Source organism: Macaca thibetana, chromosome 10, assembly GCF_024542745.1.
Source record: "Macaca thibetana thibetana isolate TM-01 chromosome 10, ASM2454274v1, whole genome shotgun sequence".
Classification (NCBI taxonomy): domain Eukaryota; kingdom Metazoa; phylum Chordata; class Mammalia; order Primates; family Cercopithecidae; genus Macaca; species Macaca thibetana.
This window is the reverse complement of record NC_065587.1, coordinates 10,587,788-10,605,953: the sequence shown is the minus strand read 5'-3', so window position 1 is coordinate 10,605,953 and position 18,166 is coordinate 10,587,788. Positions and strand designations below refer to the sequence as shown.

Here is an 18,166-nt window from a genome sequence, read left to right as displayed (position 1 = left end):
CATGTAAGCTTTCTTACAAATAATCTTAGCCAGGGTCTAGGTGTGGTGGCTCACACCTGTAATCCCAGCACTTTGGGAGGCCGAGGTGGGTAAATAGCTTGAGTTCAGGAGTTTGAGACCAGCCTAGGTAGGCAACATGGCGAAACCCTGTCTCTAGAAGAGGAAAAAAAAATTAGTTGGCATGGTGGTGTATGCCTATAGTCGCAGCTACGTAGGAGGCTGAGGTGGGAGGATCACTTGAGCCCTGGAGGTGGAAGTTGCATCAAGTCAAGATCACCGCACTCCAGCCCGAGTTATACAGCAAGACCCCATCTCAAAAAAAAATAAAAAATAGGCTGGGCGCAGTGACTCATGCCTGTAATCCCAATACTTTGGGAGACCAAGGCAGGCGGATCACGAGGTCAGGAGTTTGAGACCAGCCTGGCCAACATAGTGAAACCTCGTCTCTACTAAAAATACAAAAAATTAGCTGGTTGTGGTGGCACGCGCCTGTAATCCGAGCTACTTGGGAGGCTGAGGCAGGAGAATCGCTTGAACCCGAGAGGCAGAGGTTGCAGTGAGCGGAGGTTGCACCACTGCACTCCGGCCTAGGCGACAATGTGAGACTCCATCTCAAAAAAATAATAATAAAATAATAAAAAATAATCTTGGCCAGGTGCAGTGCCTCACTCTTGTAATCCTAGCACTTTGGAAAGCCAAGGTGGGAGAATCCCTTGAGCCCAAGTTCGAGACCAGCGTGGGCAACATGGCAAGACTCCATCTCTCAATAAAATAATAAAATTATTTAAAGTTTTAGAAAAAATGTATTTGATGTATTTCAAAGACTGTTTCCCAACCCCTCTCTTTTAGTGCCCGAAGTGACGAAACCAAGTTTAAGCCAACCAACGGCCGCCAGCCCAATTGGCAGCTCTCCATCGCCACCAGTCAATGGTGGCAACAATGCCAAAAGGGTGGCAGTGCCGAACGGACAACCGCCAAGCGCCGCCCGCTACATGCCTCGGGAGGTGCCGCCGCGATTCCGTTGCCAGCAGGACCACAAAGTGTTACTAAAACGTGGGCAGCCCCCTCCACCGTCCTGCATGCTCCTTGGGGGTGGGGCAGGGCCTCCTCCCTGCACAGCACCTGGAGCAAACCCAAACAACGCACAAGTGACAGGAGCGCTGCTGCAGAGTGAGAGTGGGACTGCGCCAGGTAAGGCACGCTGTGAATCGAATGCATGGCAGCTTGACAGACAGAGAGCACTTTGTTTGCATTGCTTAATGTAAAGTCCAGGAGAGCCATTAATTGTATAAACCACTGGGATTAGTCAAAAGATGAGAGAGGATCCTAGTATGTGATGTGTATTGGTGATTCTTGGAACTGAGGGTTAGTGTTCCATAAGTGTGTGCTCTTGGCATGAGGGCTGTTTTAGCTGTTGATGCTCATTATTTTGGGGGCCTTTTTTCCTTCTCAGACCAGAGTGTTATAAATTTGAACCTCCACAGTTCCACTGTCATATGTGTTCAGGGTATAATTGGACACGGGGCTTGTGTGAAGGCGAATCTTTAGATGCCTGTGTTATGTTTCCAGAATGCTAGGAGGATAGAGAAAATGATTTGCTACATTGCAATATAGAATCTTGGGAGGATTCTAAAATAATACTATTCTATAGCTTTTTAATTAGATTTTTAAAATCAGTATTTCTTTTGAGGGCCCTGAATTTTGAGCTTTGTTAAAAACTGTATGTAGAAATAAGAGAGATTTAGCTGAAGGGTTCTACTAGAAGTTTTGAGAGTTTTTAACAGATGAATACTAAGTCAACTATCAGCTAAGAATTTCTAAATATCTTTTAAAGTTTATTAACAGATTTCAACTTAAAATGTCTTTTGGGGTGATATTAAAATTCAGAGCTTGAATACCATTAAGCATTGGCAAAGACAATGGATTGATGGTTGTCACCAGTAGGATGCTTTATTGGAGTTCTGAGTTTGAACAAATAATTGCCTAGAAAATTCGGTCACCACCTTGTTGTGTGCAGAGTAAGGATGGAAAGAAACCTCGTGGTGACACAGACTTCCTGCAGAGATAAGCCCTACCCATGGCCTTTCCTTCCTGGCCTCTCCTAACCAGCTGCAAAAGGAAGCATGTGAGGGGGCGGGCCCTGTTGGGCGGAGTTTCTGCAGCCCAGTGTAGCCAGGCCTAGGTGGAGACATGGGGCCAGTGTGAGTCAGAGTGTACATTATTAAAACCAAGGAGGCCCCTAAATTTCAAGACTTTGGGATTCTACGCTTTTTATTTTTCTATGCCTCTGTATAGTACTTTGCAACTTCAAATTGATTAAAAGCTGCCTGGTTAAAGAAGCCAAAGTAAATCGAGAAGAAATGATCTCATTAAAAACATTTTTTCCCACCAAATATGGTAAATTCCACCAAAATATAAGGTGAGCCAGCCTCATTTATCAGATTAAGTTCCTTGGGGTTGTGAACTCTGCCTAATTCATACTCGTGTGACACCCCCCCACCCCGGGCACCGAGCTCAGTGGCTCAGCGGGCATCCATCATTCAGCAGATGCTTACTCAGCAGCGTTGTGCTGGCTGCTGCGTGGAATTCTAACGTTAGCAAGTTAGAGTCTCTGCCTCAAAGATGCTAACATGGGGAAGGAAAGTTGTGAACATGGTGCCGCAGTGCTGAGCAAAATGGCTCTAGACAGGGAAAGATTATTTTCAGGTGATGAGCTTGAAAACAGCTTGGTAGATGAAATGACACTTGAATTGGGCCCAGAAGGATGAGTAAATTTCACTGTGTGAATTCAGCAGGAAAACACAGTAGGTGCCAACGTGGAATGGTGCCAGAGTGAGAAGGCACGAGTTGTGGAATGTCAAGTAGTGTGGAATATTAACATCTACATAGGAAGCAGGAGAAGATAAGACTAGAAAAGTTGGTTGGTCCCAGGTCATGGAGCATCTTGATGACATTCGAGGCCAAGGAATTCACCTTTATTCTTGTGCACTAAGGAACTGTTGAAGGTTCTCCATACAGCAGTGATATAATCGAAGGTGTGCTTTAGAAAGATTGCTCCAGCCAGGGGTGTTTAGAGTGGACTGGAGATACAGAGCAGGTTTAGAGTGTCATTGCTACTGCCTTGTCCCAAAATACAAGAAGGCCCTTCTCTGTCAACAGGAACGGCAAAGGGTGTAGTTTTGAGAGAGATGAAGTGAGACGTAGCCGGTATAACACAAGGCAAATGAAAAAGAAGAGATGACTAAGACAGTTGTGATACAAGCAACTGGATTGAGAGAAACTGGCATGTGATTAGCTCTCCTAAGGGCAGAGCTCAAAGGAGAGCCCCTTTGAGGGATTAATGGGTAATGAATGCATGTGAAGCTGTGATTAATAAGATGATCTCTTCCCCAGACTCAACCCTTGGAGGTGCTGCTGCTTCAAATTATGCAAATTCCACTTGGGGCTCGGGAGCCTCCTCCAACAACGGCACCTCCCCCAACCCAATTCACATCTGGGACAAGGTGATTGTAGACGGGTCTGACATGGAAGAGTGGCCTTGTATTGCCAGCAAAGACACTGAATCTTCTTCCGAAAACACCACCGATAACAACAGTGCCTCGAACCCTGGCTCTGAGAAGAGCACTCTGCCAGGAAGCACCACTAGTAACAAAGGAAAAGGGAGCCAGTGCCAGTCTGCAAGTTCTGGGAACGAATGTAATCTTGGGGTCTGGAAATCTGACCCTAAGGCTAAATCTGTTCAATCTTCCAACTCAACTACAGAGAACAACAATGGACTAGGAAATTGGAGGAATGTGAGTGGTCAGGATAGAATTGGACCTGGCTCTGGCTTCAGCAACTTTAACCCAAATAGCAACCCATCTGCCTGGCCAGCACTGGTCCAAGAAGGAACTTCTAGGAAAGGGGCATTGGAAGCAGAGAATAGTAATTCCAGTGCACAGGTTAGCACAGTAGGTCAGACATCCAGGGAACAGCAGTCAAAGATGGAAAATGCGGGTGTTAATTTTGTTGTCTCTGGCAGAGAACAGGCTCAAATTCATAACACTGATGGACCAAAAAATGGAAACACTAACTCCTTGAACTTAAGTTCACCAAACCCCATGGAGAATAAGGGAATGCCCTTCGGAATGGGCTTGGGGAACACCTCCAGGAGCACTGATGCCCCTTCACAAAGCACTGGAGATCGAAAGACTGGGAGTGTTGGATCTTGGGGTGCAGCTAGGGGGCCTTCTGGAACTGACACAGTCTCTGGACAAAGCAATTCTGGAAACAATGGGAACAATGGAAAAGAGAGAGAGGACTCCTGGAAAGGAGCTTCTGTTCAGAAATCAACTGGGTCAAAAAATGACTCTTGGGACAACAATAACAGGTCTACGGGTGGGTCCTGGAACTTTGGCCCCCAGGACTCTAATGACAACAAATGGGGTGAAGGGAACAAAATGACATCTGGGGTCTCTCAGGGAGAATGGAAACAGCCGACTGGGTCTGATGAGTTGAAAATTGGAGAATGGAGTGGTCCAAACCAACCAAATTCTAGCACTGGAGCATGGGACAATCAAAAGGGCCACCCCCTCCCTGAAAACCAAGGCAATGCCCAGGCTCCCTGTTGGGGAAGATCTTCCAGCTCCACAGGAAGTGAAGTTGGAGGTCAAAGCACTGGAAGCAACCACAAAGCAGGAAGTAGCGACAGTCATAACTCTGGCCGTCGGTCGTACAGGCCCACACATCCTGATTGTCAGGCTGTCTTGCAGACTCTTTTGAGCCGAACTGATTTGGACCCCAGGGTGCTCTCAAACACTGGCTGGGGCCAAACTCAAATTAAGCAGGACACAGTGTGGGACATTGAAGAGGTGCCAAGGCCTGAGGGGAAATCTGACAAAGGAACTGAGGGGTGGGAGAGCGCTGCCACACAGACCAAGAACTCAGGGGGCTGGGGAGATGCACCCAGCCAAAGCAATCAAATGAAGTCTGGATGGGGGGAGCTCTCAGCCTCTACAGAGTGGAAAGACCCCAAGAACACAGGAGGCTGGAATGACTACAAGAACAACAACTCTTCCAACTGGGGAGGAGGACGGCCTGATGAAAAGACACCTTCCTCTTGGAATGAGAATCCCAGCAAGGATCAGGGGTGGGGAGGTGGACGCCAGCCCAATCAAGGATGGTCTTCTGGGAAGAACGGTTGGGGAGAGGAAGTCGATCAGACGAAAAACAGCAGTTGGGAAAGTTCTGCAAGTAAACCTGTGTCTGGGTGGGGTGAAGGAGGGCAGAATGAAATCGGAACCTGGGGTAATGGTGGCAATGCAAGCCTAGCTTCAAAAGGTGGGTGGGAGGATTGCAAAAGATCCCCAGCATGGAATGAGACAGGCCGACAGCCCAATTCCTGGAATAAACAACACCAACAGCAGCAGCCCCCACAGCAGCCACCGCCACCACAACCAGAGGCTTCTGGTTCGTGGGGAGGCCCACCCCCACCACCTCCAGGCAACGTTCGACCTTCCAGTTCCAGCTGGAGCAGCGGGCCACAGCCTGCAACCCCTAAGGATGAGGAACCCAGTGGTTGGGAAGAGCCATCCCCACAGTCAATTAGTCGGAAAATGGACATTGATGATGGCACTTCAGCATGGGGAGACCCTAACAGTTACAACTACAAGAATGTGAATCTGTGGGATAAGAATTCCCAAGGGGGCCCGGCACCTCGAGAACCAAACCTGCCCACCCCAATGACCGGTAAATCGGCATCAGGTAAGCAGTGGCTTTTTCTTGCAGCTTTTGATGAAGAAAAGAAATCCTAGACCAAGGCATTTTTATTAGGTGAATTTATTCAATTTAGTTTTGTTCTGAGACGCTTTCCTACAGTTCCTACTCTGTTGCTGACAGAACCTCTTTTTATAAAATGCTAGTGATGGCAGATGCTGGTAGTACATTTTAATGTTCTTTCTTGGCAAAACGAAAAGATGACAACCCTGTGTCAGTCCCCAAAATTATTTTTCTGTAATCGTATTGGTCTGCAGAATCCAAAAGACATATCTTGCCAAACAAACTATGTTCTAGATTTTAAAATAAAGAATTAAAGTAGTAGCAGAAATAGACCTGATTTCCATTCTGGTTCTACCCGTGGACACATCTCTGCTTCTCTTTCCCCAGCAAAGGGAAATATCCTGTGTTTTTCCAGAGGCCATCATGATGCTGAAGCAAAGCTGGTATCTGGAAGGTTTCTGTCTCTTTCCAGATGATTTTTAGTGATTACCTCTGGAATGAGAGTACTTTGTATAAGAGATTGTTATTGTTGTCTCAGGCCTAGTGAGATGGCTCACACCTGTAATCCCAGCACTATGGGAGACTGGGGCAGGAGGATCCCTTGAGCCCAGGAGTTTGAGACCAGCCTGGGCAACCTAGAGAGACTTCAGTCTCCAAAAAATATTTTTTAAAAATTAGACGGGTGTGGTGCATGTGCCTATAGTCCCACCTACTCTAGAGACTGAGGTGAGAGGATTGCCTAAGCCCTGGAGATGGGAGGCTGTCGGGAGCTATGATCTCACTACTGCACTCCAGCTTGGGTGACAGAGTGAGACCCTGTCGCAAAAAAAAAAAAGAGAGAGAGAGAGATTGTTAGGATAATCAGTTGCCCAGAATTAAACTTTCTTTCATCACTATTTGAATAGGAAACATCATACCTGGTAAAAGTAGCAATGGTGATGCCATTCTTAGTTTGTCATTGTCAACTTGAATGTCCCTATAAAGCATATAGTTCAACAAATTAAGGGGGATGCACCTTTTAGTCTTTTTTTAGTTAATCATAATATTAAGATTCAGTTTTCTTTTTTTTTTTCCTTTTTTTGAGACAGAATCTCGCTCTGTTGCCCAGGCTGGAGTGCAGTGGCACGATCTCGACTCACTATAACCTCCGCCTCCCAAGTTCAAGTGATTCTCATGCCTGCCGCCATGCCCAGCTAATGTTTGTATTTTTAGTAGAGACAGAATTTCACCGTGTTGGCCAGGCTAGTTTCGAACTCCTGACCTCAGGTGATCCACCTGCCTCAGCCTCCCAAAGTGCTGGGATTACAGGCGTGACCACTGCTCCCAGCCAAGAATCAGTTTTCTCAGAGTACACCTCTAGTGTTCAGCTAATCCGTTTGTGGCCACTTAGAAAAATGATTACTTTTAACTCATTCTTTTTTCAAGTATTGAAAAGAATGAGGAAGGAAATGAAGATTTCTCGCTTGCTCCCCATCCAGAATAAAACCTGCTAAAATTTTTTTTTTTTTTTTTTTTTTTGAGACGGAGTCTCGCTCTGCCGCCCAGGCTGGAGTGCAGTGGCGCGATCTCGGCTCACTGCAAGCTCCGCCTCCCGGGTTCACGCCATTCTCCTGCCTCAGCCTCCCGAGTAGCTGGGACTACAGGCGCCCACAACCGCGCCCGGCTAGTTTTTTGTGTTTTTAGTAGAGACGGGGTTTCACCGTGGTCTCGATCTCCTGACCTCGTGATCCGCCCGCCTCGGCCTCCCAAAGTGCTGGGATTACAGGCGTGAGCCACCGCGCCCGGCCAAAACCTGCTAAAATTTTTAAAAACTTTATCCACATAGCAAAAACCTTCAAACTGTGTGGAAAAGCAAAAGATAATCAATAAAAGAATCTTAACCCCTAGGGTCTCTTCCCACAGGTTATCTCTTAGAAGTTTGTGCTTCATTCAGAACTTTTATAGAGAAGGGATTGTACTTTGCATACTGTTCTTCACCTTGCTTTTCTCGTTATACTTATAGCTTTCAATTTTAGCACATAGTCTGCTGTTTAATTGCTTCATATACAGTATTTCTGTTTTTTGAGATGGAGTCTCACTCTGTCTCCCAGGCTGGAGTTCAGTGGCACAATCTCAGCTCACTGCAACCTCCACCTCCTGGGTTCAAGTGAGCCTCCTTCTCAGCTTCCCAAATAGCTGGGATTACAGGCATGCGCCACCAAGCCCAGCTAATTTTTGTATTTTTTGGTAGAGACGGGGTTTCGCCGTGTTGGTCAGACTGGTCTTGAACTCCTGACCTCAGGAGATCCACCCGCCTCGGCCTCCCAGAGTGCTGGGATAACAGGCATGAGCAACCGCACCCGGCCTTTACCCAGTATTTCTTTTACGGGTGACCCACAGTTGGTCTAACCACTCCGCTTGTGGTGGATATTTAGGTTGTTTCCACATTTTTTCTATCAGTGATGCTGTGAGTATTGTTATACATGTAATTTCACCTATTTTTACAAGTATATTTATAGTATGATTTTCTGGCAGGCTGGGCATGGTGGCTCATGCCTGTAATCCCAGCACTTTGGGAGGCCGAGCCAGGCAGATCATGAGGTCAGGAGTTCGAGGCCAGCTTGGCCAACATGGTGAAACCCTGTCTCTACTTTAAAAAAAAAAAATACAAAAATTAGCTGGGTATGGTGGTGTGCGCCTGTAATCCCAGCTACTCGGGACGCTGAGGCAGGAGAATCGCTTGAACCTGGGAGGTGGAGGTTGCTGTGAGCCGTGACCACACCACTGCACTCTAGCCTTGGTAACAGAGCAAGACTCTGTCTCAAAAAAAAAAAAAAAAAAATTCCTGGCAGTGGAGTTAATGGGTCAGAAGTTTAGTGTGCATCAGATTTTTTTAAAAGGTGACATTGCCAAATGCCCCTCACATGAAAGTTGAATCTATTTACATTTCTGTCGACAGAATATAGGCATGCCTGTTCCCTCCACCTTCACCCCACTGGATATTATGGCATTTCATTTAACAAATGATTCTTAGAGACATTTCCTTTCTTTATAGTCTGGAGCAAAAGCACACCACCTGCTCCAGATAATGGTACTTCCGCTTGGGGTGAGCCAAATGAAAGCAGTCCTGGGTGGGGCGAGATGGATGATACAGGAGCATCGACCACAGGCTGGGGGAACACGCCCGCCAACGCTCCCAATGCCATGAAGCCTAGTAAGTGTGAAGCTTTTCATTTTTGAGGGATTCTTTTTTTTTTTTTTTTTTTTTTTTTTTTTTTTTTTTTTGAGATGGAGTTTCACTCTTGTCACCCAGGCTGGAGTGCAGTGGTGTAATTTCGGCTCACTGCAACTTCTGCTTTCCAGCTTCAAGCGATTCTCCTGCCTCAGCCTCCCGAGTAGCTGGGATTACAGGCGCCCGCCACCATGCCCGGCTAATTTTTGTATTTTTAGTAGAGATGGGGTTTTGCCATGTTGGGCAGGCTGGTCTTGAACTCCTGTCCTCGTGATCCACCCGCCTTGGCCTCCCAAAGTCCTGGGGACTACAGGCGTGAGCCACCGTGCCCAGCCGGGATTCTTTGTTAAATGTTTGTCAAATGTCAGATTTGAGAATCTGACATTTTGGTGAGGGCTGTTTAGTTTTAAACTGTTGATTCAGTGAGATTCAGGACCTTGAGTGTTAAATAATTAGTTAATAGCAAACGGTTGTGGCTTGGCTTGGCGTTTCTTAAAATGTTTAAGGTGAACTAAAAATCATAAGCTAATGTTGTTTTAAATTTAGTATCTGGACAGAATTGTAATTTTGATGTGATGCTTTTAGCCCAGTGACTATGTGCTCACCATGTCTAGCTTGCATTTCTACTTGTTTGTTAGTACAATTTAAAGCAAAAGTTCCTGGCTTTTCATGTGGAATATGATCTGTGCTGCCCAATGACTTCATCCTTCTGCACTTTCCTTTGCCTTTGTCGTTTTTCTTCCACATAAGACCATTTCAGATTTTTTGAACCTGGCATAAATTTAACTTCAGTATTTTAAATGAAGAACATCACACTTATTCAGAATCATTGAAAATCTAAAATCTAAACTGTACTTGATCCAGCTGGCGATGTGTATCACAGTAATGAGCAGAACTCTGTGGACTGAGACTATGGAATGCCTCATTGGCTGTTCCTGAATTCAAGTGCCTGTTTCCACTTATTTTTGTAACTTTCTTAAAAATGTTCCAACATCTCTTTTCTACCATGTAGCAGATTTAAGGGATTATCTTTTGACTAAATAATGAACATTTCTGGAATGACCAAAATTCAAACAAGAAAATAAATTCTGTTAAGTTTATCATATGATATTCAGGACTCTTAGAGTGCCATATAAGAATACATTAGCTCTATTCTGGAAATTCACACGTGTTTATATGCAGTAACTTGACTACATTTTAAAACTCATGACTCTCCTCGACTTCATTAAAATAGCTAGCTTCATGAAAATGTTGGTTTTATTCTTTCCATTGTGAAATCAGTCGTATCATCATGGGAAATGTAATCTAGTAGACTTGAAATACATCCAAAATGCTGTTGGAAGACATTAATCAGACCCTAGGCACAAAGAGATCCTTTACCAGTATATTCAGGATTTTCATGTGTCTTTCCCAACCCCAGGATCACCTCTCTTGTATCACGAAACCACTTTTCCTCAGATTCTAAAAATGTCTTCTACTCTTCAGGATCGTCTGTAGTTATAACACACATCCTTTCTGTGGGTAAGTTAAATGTGTAATATGCAGAAGAAAGGGCTACCAGCTGATGGAGACAGTTACCCTGTGATCTCCTCTAGCCTGTCTTAAATTTGATGTTATGAATCCTATGATTAAAAATTAGACCTCTCCTTTCTATAAGAAACATTTGTTAGAAGTTTAGCCTCCCTCTCTAAAAAAAAGGTTCACTTGCGTGTCTTCATTTTTCTAAAGGGGTCAGTGTGTTATTTATATTGGGTTTTTAACTCCTGTTGCTTGTCAGTGGATGGATGGTATGAAGCCTATGCTTGTATGCTTGTATAATATAAATCACAAATATGGTATTGTATAAATTTATAATCCTGTATACAGAGGCAGCAGTCCTGGTTATCAGCAGCACTTCCAGCAGCAGGAAGAGGAGCATCCCAACCCTCCCCCTTGCGCATACAGCCCCTTCCTGTGGCTACAATGAACCCCACTGGGAGACTGTCAGATTCACCTGGGCCTTGCTGGGGGATGAGATGCCACAGTTAGAAGAAATTAATTGCCCTGTGCCTTATGTACTTGGCACGAACCTACTTGGCTATCATAGGACTGATCCTACAGGGTGGCAGCTGTCATTCAAGGAAAGGCCTGGAAGAGCCAATTTTCTGCCCTTAAACTCTTCATACAAAGCTATGTACACATCAGAAGACTTTCATAAATGTCCTGTCATGTGGGAAAGCAGAGGTGCAGATGGAAGTTTCCAGGCAGGAGAATATGTTTCCTTTTCTTTATCATTTTATACAGTATTATTACTGCAAGGTATGTTTTGATTCTGCACAGTATTTTCGGAGGGAATTAAGGACTTATTCCGGTCTTCAAATTAAAGATCTTTGTTTAGAATGGGATACTGATGTCCCACTTCCTCAAATATTAAAGCCTCTTGGATTTCTCTCTGCTTTCCTTTCTCCCTTCCTCTCCTTATCCTCCACATTTTCTCCTCCTGTCTTTTCAAAACCACTATGTATATATTCTTTGCCTCTTTAGTATCTAATACATTTTAAGTACGTAATTCTAATACATTTTAGATTTCCGTGGCTATATGTGAATTTTTCTTCATTCACCATAATTCTGATATTCAAAATCTTATGAAAAATGTTCCCCCTTTTCATGTTCTATTCGTCTCTGCTTCACCCCAAGCAAGCTAGACAGTTGTCCTTTATCATACCTCGTATTTATTTATCATACCTCGTATTTATATCATACCTCGTCCATTGTATATAAAGTACATACTGAATGGAGGATAAAACCAGGGCTGCAGTAAAGTATGTTCATTAAGAGGAACAGATTTCTCTTAATTGAGATTTGAAATTTCTTGCCAGGAATGTTGTGATAAGTTCTTTTCAGTTTTGAAATTCCTGTCCAACTTGGTGCAAGGAAAAAAGCATTGATCCAGAAATCAGGAGGTCTTGGTTCTATGGTTTGTTAACTTTCTGTGTATCATTGAAACTTCATGGGTTTTAGTTTCCTGCTCTCTACAAAATGAGTAATAATATTTGCCTTGCCATTGTAGATGGAGTAGATAAAATTACAAAGACACTAAAATGCTGCATCTGCAAGGAATTACTATTCTGATGATTGTTTTATATAGCTGTTGCAAAGAGTTAATTCATTCTTTCCTTAAAGATTCCAAATCTATGCAAGACGGCTGGGGGGAGAGTGACGGGCCAGTCACAGGAACTCGTCACCCCAGCTGGGAAGAGGAGGAGGATGGAGGAGTCTGGAACACCGCTGGCTCTCAGGGCAGTGCCTCCTCCCACAACTCAGCAAGCTGGGGACAAGGAGGAAAGAAACAGATGAAGGTAGCCCGGTTTACAAATGTTGGCACTTGCTCATTCGCTCTGAGAAGGCAGAACTGAGGTTTTGTTTTGTTTGTTTTTGTTTTGAGACAAGTTCTCACTCTGTCACTCAGGCTGGAGTGCAATGGCACAGTCACGACTCACTGTACAACCTCCTGGGCTCAAGCAATCGTCCCACCTCAGCTTCTTTAGTAGCCAGAACTATCACCATGCCTGGCTAAATTTTGTATTTTTTCATAGAGGCAGGGTTTCGCCATGTCGCCAGGATGGTCTCAAACTCCTGAGCTCAATCCTCCTGCCTTGTCCTCCCAAAGTGCTGGGATTACAGGCGTGAGCTACCACACCTAGCTAGAATTGAGGATTTTTTTTTTTTTTTTTTTTTTTTTTTGAGACGGAGTCTCGCTCTGTCGCCTAGGCTAGAGTGCAGTGGCGTTATCTTGGCTCACTGCAACCTCTGCCTCCTGGGTTCACACTATTCTCCTGCCTCAGCCTCCCGAGTAGCTGGGACTACAGGTGCCCGTCATCACGCCCGGCTATTTTTTGTGTTTTTAGTGGTTCCGCCGTGTTAGCCAGGATGGTCTCGAGCTCCTGACTTCGTGATCCACCTGCCTTGGCCTCCCAAAGTGCTGGGATTACAGGCGTGAGCCACCGCGCCCGGCCAGAACTGAGGATTTTTAAATGAAAGGTGTGAGGCAGCTGGGGTCCTCGAGGTCCTAAGTAAGGGGAAAAATGTTTTCTTGCAAACAAATAACTACTTCCCTTTTACCTTTCGTCTTCCTTTCCCATGACCTTGAAACCTTGAACTATAAAACTGTTGCTGTGGGTAAAATGAAGTTTTCAAAGATATGAGATATTTTTCATTTTTAGTTTCCACATTATAACAATCTGTTGGAGGCTCTCAAGGCATACTTTATAAATTGCTTTTGCATTCTAAAGCCAAAGAAGTCCTTCCAGTAAATCCCCATAGATGTGTTGGAGGGAACCCAAAGGAAGATAATGCTGGCTTGTCCCGTGGCGATCAGCACGTCCTGATTTTATCTGATTTGGGAAATTCCAAGACCCCAAACCCTTCTCCCGACAAATGAAGTACCAATGTGTACTTGTGTGTATAGCAGCTAAATGATTTCTCTTTTGTTTTTTGAGAGAGTCTTGCCCTGTCGCCCAGGCTGGAATACAGTGGTCCAATCTCAACTCACTGCAAGCTCCGCCTCCCAGGTTCACACCATTCTCCTGCCTCAACCTCCCGAGTAGCTGAGACTACAGGTGCCTGCCACCACGCCCAGCTAATTTTTGTATTTTTAGTAGAGACAAGGTTTCACCGTGTTAGCCAGGATGGTCTCGATCTCCTGACCTTGTGATCCGCCCTCCTCGCCCTCCCAAATTTGTGGGATTACAGGCATGAGCCACCATGCCCAGCCTAGCAGCTAGATGATTTCTCTACATCATATACCAGGTTGTGTACTAAACTTTCCATCTTCTGTATGAGATACCTTCTGTATCTCATAACAACTCAGTTTCTCCTTTGGTTTGCACAATTTGATGAGGACTTTGGTTTTCAATCTAGAACAGTAGTCTTTGAGCCTGAACCAGTGTCTTGGCAGATGCTCTCTTTTTTCAATTCCAGATTTTCATTTGACAAATAAAATAGTGGAAATAAGAAATGGGCATCCAATACTTAATTTCAACATGAGAGTCTTGGCACCCTATGAAATGCTTCACAGCTAATATTCTCCTGTGTTTCAAACACCAGGTGCCATCTTAGAGGCCTTCCCATGTCTGAGGATTGGACCTTCATCCCCTTTGCCCTTTGCCTATAGGCCATTAATTTTGTGGATGACCCTTTCTTTTATAGAATAAGAATACAGTGTGTTTCTATTTAGAGACGTTTTGCTTAAGCAGTCACTTATGGGTTTTTTTCTGTTAAGAGCTTTTATTTCCTTAGCCTAGTCACAGAAGGAATTATTCAGGAAACTTTTCAGCATTCCTTGCACTCTTAGGTTGTCTAGTGTGATTTTGGCTTTCTTTTGGTTGTTTACAAATTAACAATGAGACTAAATTAACTGATTGAAAGGGACTAATAAATACCCCACTAGGTTGACAACCAAGATTTAATTAATTAAGTTAATTGGGAATTGAATCTTCCAGCCCCAGTACCAGTGATTCCGACTTTTCATATTGAGGGCATTTTTTTTAAAAATTGTGATAAAATACATATAGCATATAATTTACCATAGTGTATATTTTTAAGTGTACAGTTTAGTGGCATTAAGTATATTCACATACTTATGCTGCCATTTACCACCGTCTATCCAGAGAACTCTTTCCATCTTGCAAAACTGAAACTCTGTACCTATTAAACAGTAACTCCCCATTTCCCCCCCTCTCTAGTAAAGGCTTTTTTGACCTTAAAATCTGTACTAGCTGGCCGCGGTGGCTCACGCCTGTAATCCCAACACTTTGGGGAGGCCGAGGCAGGTGAATCACCTGAGGTCAAGAGTTCAAGACCAGCCTGACCAACATGGTGAAACCCCGTCTCTCCTGAAAATACAAAAATTAGCTGGGTGTGGCGGCAGGTGCCTGTAATCCCAGCTATTTGGGAGGCTGAGGCAGGAGAATTGCTTGAACTCAGGAGGCAGAGGTTGCAGTGAGCCAAGATCATGCCATTGCATTCCAGCCTGGGTGACAAAAGCGAAAGTCAGTCTCAAAACACACACACACACACACACACACACACACACACACACACACACACACAAAAACCTGTACTAAATTTAAGTGCTTCATCACTTTCAAGGATAATAAAATTGATTTGATAGCTATCATCATGGGCCGGGCGCGGTGACTCACGCCTGTAATCCTAGCACTTTGGGAGGCCAAGGTGGGCAGATCACGACGTCAGGAGATGGAGACTATCCTGGCTAACACACTGAAACCCCGTCTCTACTAAAAATACAAAAAAATTAGCTGGGCGTGGTGGCAGGCACCTGTAGTCTCAGCTACTCAGGAGACTGAGGCAGGAGAATGGCTTGAGCCCGGGAGGCGGAGCTTGCAATGAGGCGGGATGGCGTCACTGCTCTCTAGCCTGGGTGGCAGAGGAAAAAAAAAAAAATATATATATATATATATATAGAGAGAGAGAGAGAGAGAGCTATCATCACAACATGGAGAATTTTTACCTGTGAAATACACAAGTGCACAAAGCCCCACCCCACCAACTCCTCGTAGTGCCACCTGCCTCCCTCACAAAAGTGAAAGTGGAGCTCAGTCAGTGCCTTGTTCAGGGGAGAAACTAGTTTGTCCCATTAAAAAATTAAAACCTACTGCTGCCCTACTCTGCCCAGGAGATCGGCAATGTTGTCTTCCACTAGGTCTCTTTACCACCAGGACCAATGTCCTTTATGCTGTGAAACAAACAGAGGAAGCACTACGAGTTCCTCATAACGCCCAGTTAAATAGGCTCCTTTCCAAATGACACGCACTGACATCAAACTCTTTTCTCCTAACGTAAACCAGTTTGGGTAACAAAGAGAGCAGCCTAATGAAAGTGAAAGTAGTTGTGTGCAAAACTTCTATTTTAGAAAATCATATCAGACTTCTTTCTATTTAAAAAGCAAAAGTACCAGCTGAGCATGTGTTTTTCCAGCTACTTCTAGTTCAGTGCAGTGAATTTTATAAAAATGAAAGCATAGATATAACTAGGGCTTATTAATCATTTAAACTAACATAAAATATCAACATAATTTTAGTTAAAGAGAAATAGGTTTTAAAAAGGTAAACTCAAGTCTACATTTTCAATCTGTATTAATAAAACTCAGAAGGTTGAAATAAATTATTTGGTTCTGAGGTTCTGTGTTTCATTTCTGTAGTGCTCACTCAAAGGAGGAAACAATGATTCATGGATGAATCCTCTTGCCAAACAGTTTTCAAATATGGGATTGCTGGTAAGTTTTATTTTTTTCAAATGTATCATGTATCGCAACTTTTAGGTTTAAGAGTAATACAAATTTTAAGACCACTGCCACATATAGTACAAAGTTACAGATTTAAAAACTAGTTAAGCAATGTTCTTGATCTTTTGAGTTTAAGTAGTATTTCTCTTCTATTCTTATTCTGAATGACATACTCCAACCTTTAAAGTTATGGCTTTTAAATTTGTAGTCATTGTGTCCTTTTCCTTAGGAGGATAGAGAAGAAAGAGTCAGGCACTTAAAATTTATACAATTGTTTCTGACCACATTACTGTACTAGTTTTCATATTGCAATTTTTTTAAAAGGCAACAATAATGAAACTAGAAAAACTATACTGGGACTACTTACTTAGGGAATTCTTGTAGAATTTCTGATTTCTTTATCTCTCGGGGATGGTGTAGGGACACCCTGTCCCTGGTTGGCCAAAAGACAAACGACTTGACTTGGCTGCACAGTTGAAGGTTTGATGACTTGACAAGTCACGAGAAGAAGTTGTCATTATTTGGCTGCCATTCATGGAATTTGATCCTGAGCTGACTAGAATGTAAGGACGGGGGTTTATTTCTTCAGGCAGCTGTTTATCTATTGCTCTCTTTGTAGACTTATTGAGACTAATTATATGTGAAAACTGAATTGTAGGAATATAGGCCCAAACAGCAATCAAGCTAGCATATTAAAAATGTTAATGTTTTCATTACCTTTAAGTTCATTTCAGAGAACCTTCTGTAATGCCAGTAGTAAGATGTGGCTCTCACGTGAATAATGCCACTTCTCTGATTCAAAGATGTGCATCCTTAATTCTGTCTCATCTGTTCTTTATTTTTCAGAGTCAGACTGAAGATAATCCAAGCAGCAAAATGGATTTGTCTGTAGGTGTGTATCACTCTGCTGAAAGGAATGGAGTGTATCAGTGTTATGATGTCCTGTTGGCATCTCCTGCCCAATTTGAGTAGGGATGGCTGCAGTTCAGTAGACATTGATTGAGCACTTACTCTTTGTAGGTAAGGTACTGTGCTAGACACTAGGTAGGGATAGAAAACTCAAATGACTGCAGGAGTCAGCAAAGAATGTAAATGAGTGATGTGTGCCAGGTATAAGAAACTGGGATGAGGCCAGGCATGGTGGCTCAAGCCTATGATCCCAGCACTTTGTGCGGCCGAGGCGGGCGGGTTAGGAGGTCAAGAGATCGAGACCATCCTGGCCTACATGGTGAAACCCCGTCTTTACCAAAAATACAAAAATTAGCTGGGCGTGGTGGCATGCACCTGTAGTCCCAGCTACTTGGGAGGCTGAGGCAGGAGAATCGCTTGAACCGGGAGGCGGAGGTTGCAGTGAGCCGAGATTGTGCCACTGCACTCCAGCCTGGCAACAGAGTGAGACTCAGTCTCAAAAAAAAAAAAAAACCTGGGACGAGGTGACCACGGGTTAACTGTGGAGAGTCCACCTGGAAGAATTAGCCTTGCATGGCTCCTAGCAATTGCTGCTCTGGAGGAATCCAGGCTGAGCTATGACAAGTCTTTCAAGAGAGGCCAGAAATTCAGATGTACACTGGTATTATGATTTTTGTATTTTTTGAGACGGAGTCTTGCTCTGTCACCCTGGCTGGAGTGCAGTGGCATGATATCTGGTCACTGCAACCTCTGCCTCCTGGGTTCAAACGATTTTTCCCACCTCAGTCTCCCGAGTAGCTGGGATCACAGGCGTGTGCCACCACACACAGCTAATTCTTGTATTTTTAGTAGAGACGAGGTTTCACCATGTTGGCCAGACTGGTCTCGAACTCCTGACCTCAAGTGATCCGCCTTCCTCGCCTTCCCAAAGTGCTGGGATTACAGGCGTGAACCACTGCGCCCAGCCCTGATTTTTATATATCAGAACTAATTCGGGTCTCTTA

The 18,166-nt window shown here is 44.1% G+C and overlaps 1 protein-coding gene across 11 annotated transcripts in view; it reads left to right on the top strand.

The window, feature by feature from the left end:
- The window catches only part of TNRC6B (trinucleotide repeat containing adaptor 6B), a 284,641-nt gene that overhangs the window by 222,371 nt on the left and 44,104 nt on the right, over positions 1 to 18,166 (top strand). For 8 of the 11 annotated variants that reach the window (XM_050805810.1, XM_050805808.1, XM_050805807.1 and 5 more), the window contains 6 exons: positions 850 to 1,191; positions 3,394 to 5,742; positions 8,792 to 8,950; positions 12,131 to 12,306; positions 16,170 to 16,244; positions 17,100 to 17,145. In XM_050805810.1, the coding sequence (XP_050661767.1) occupies positions 850 to 1,191; positions 3,394 to 5,742; positions 8,792 to 8,950; positions 12,131 to 12,306; positions 16,170 to 16,244; positions 17,100 to 17,145 (3,147 nt within the window). The remainder of the gene's footprint in view (positions 1 to 849; positions 1,192 to 3,393; positions 5,743 to 8,791; positions 8,951 to 12,130; positions 12,307 to 16,169; positions 16,245 to 17,099; positions 17,146 to 18,166) is intronic. The other 3 variants (XM_050805814.1, XM_050805811.1, XM_050805815.1) reach the window with 1 other exon arrangement.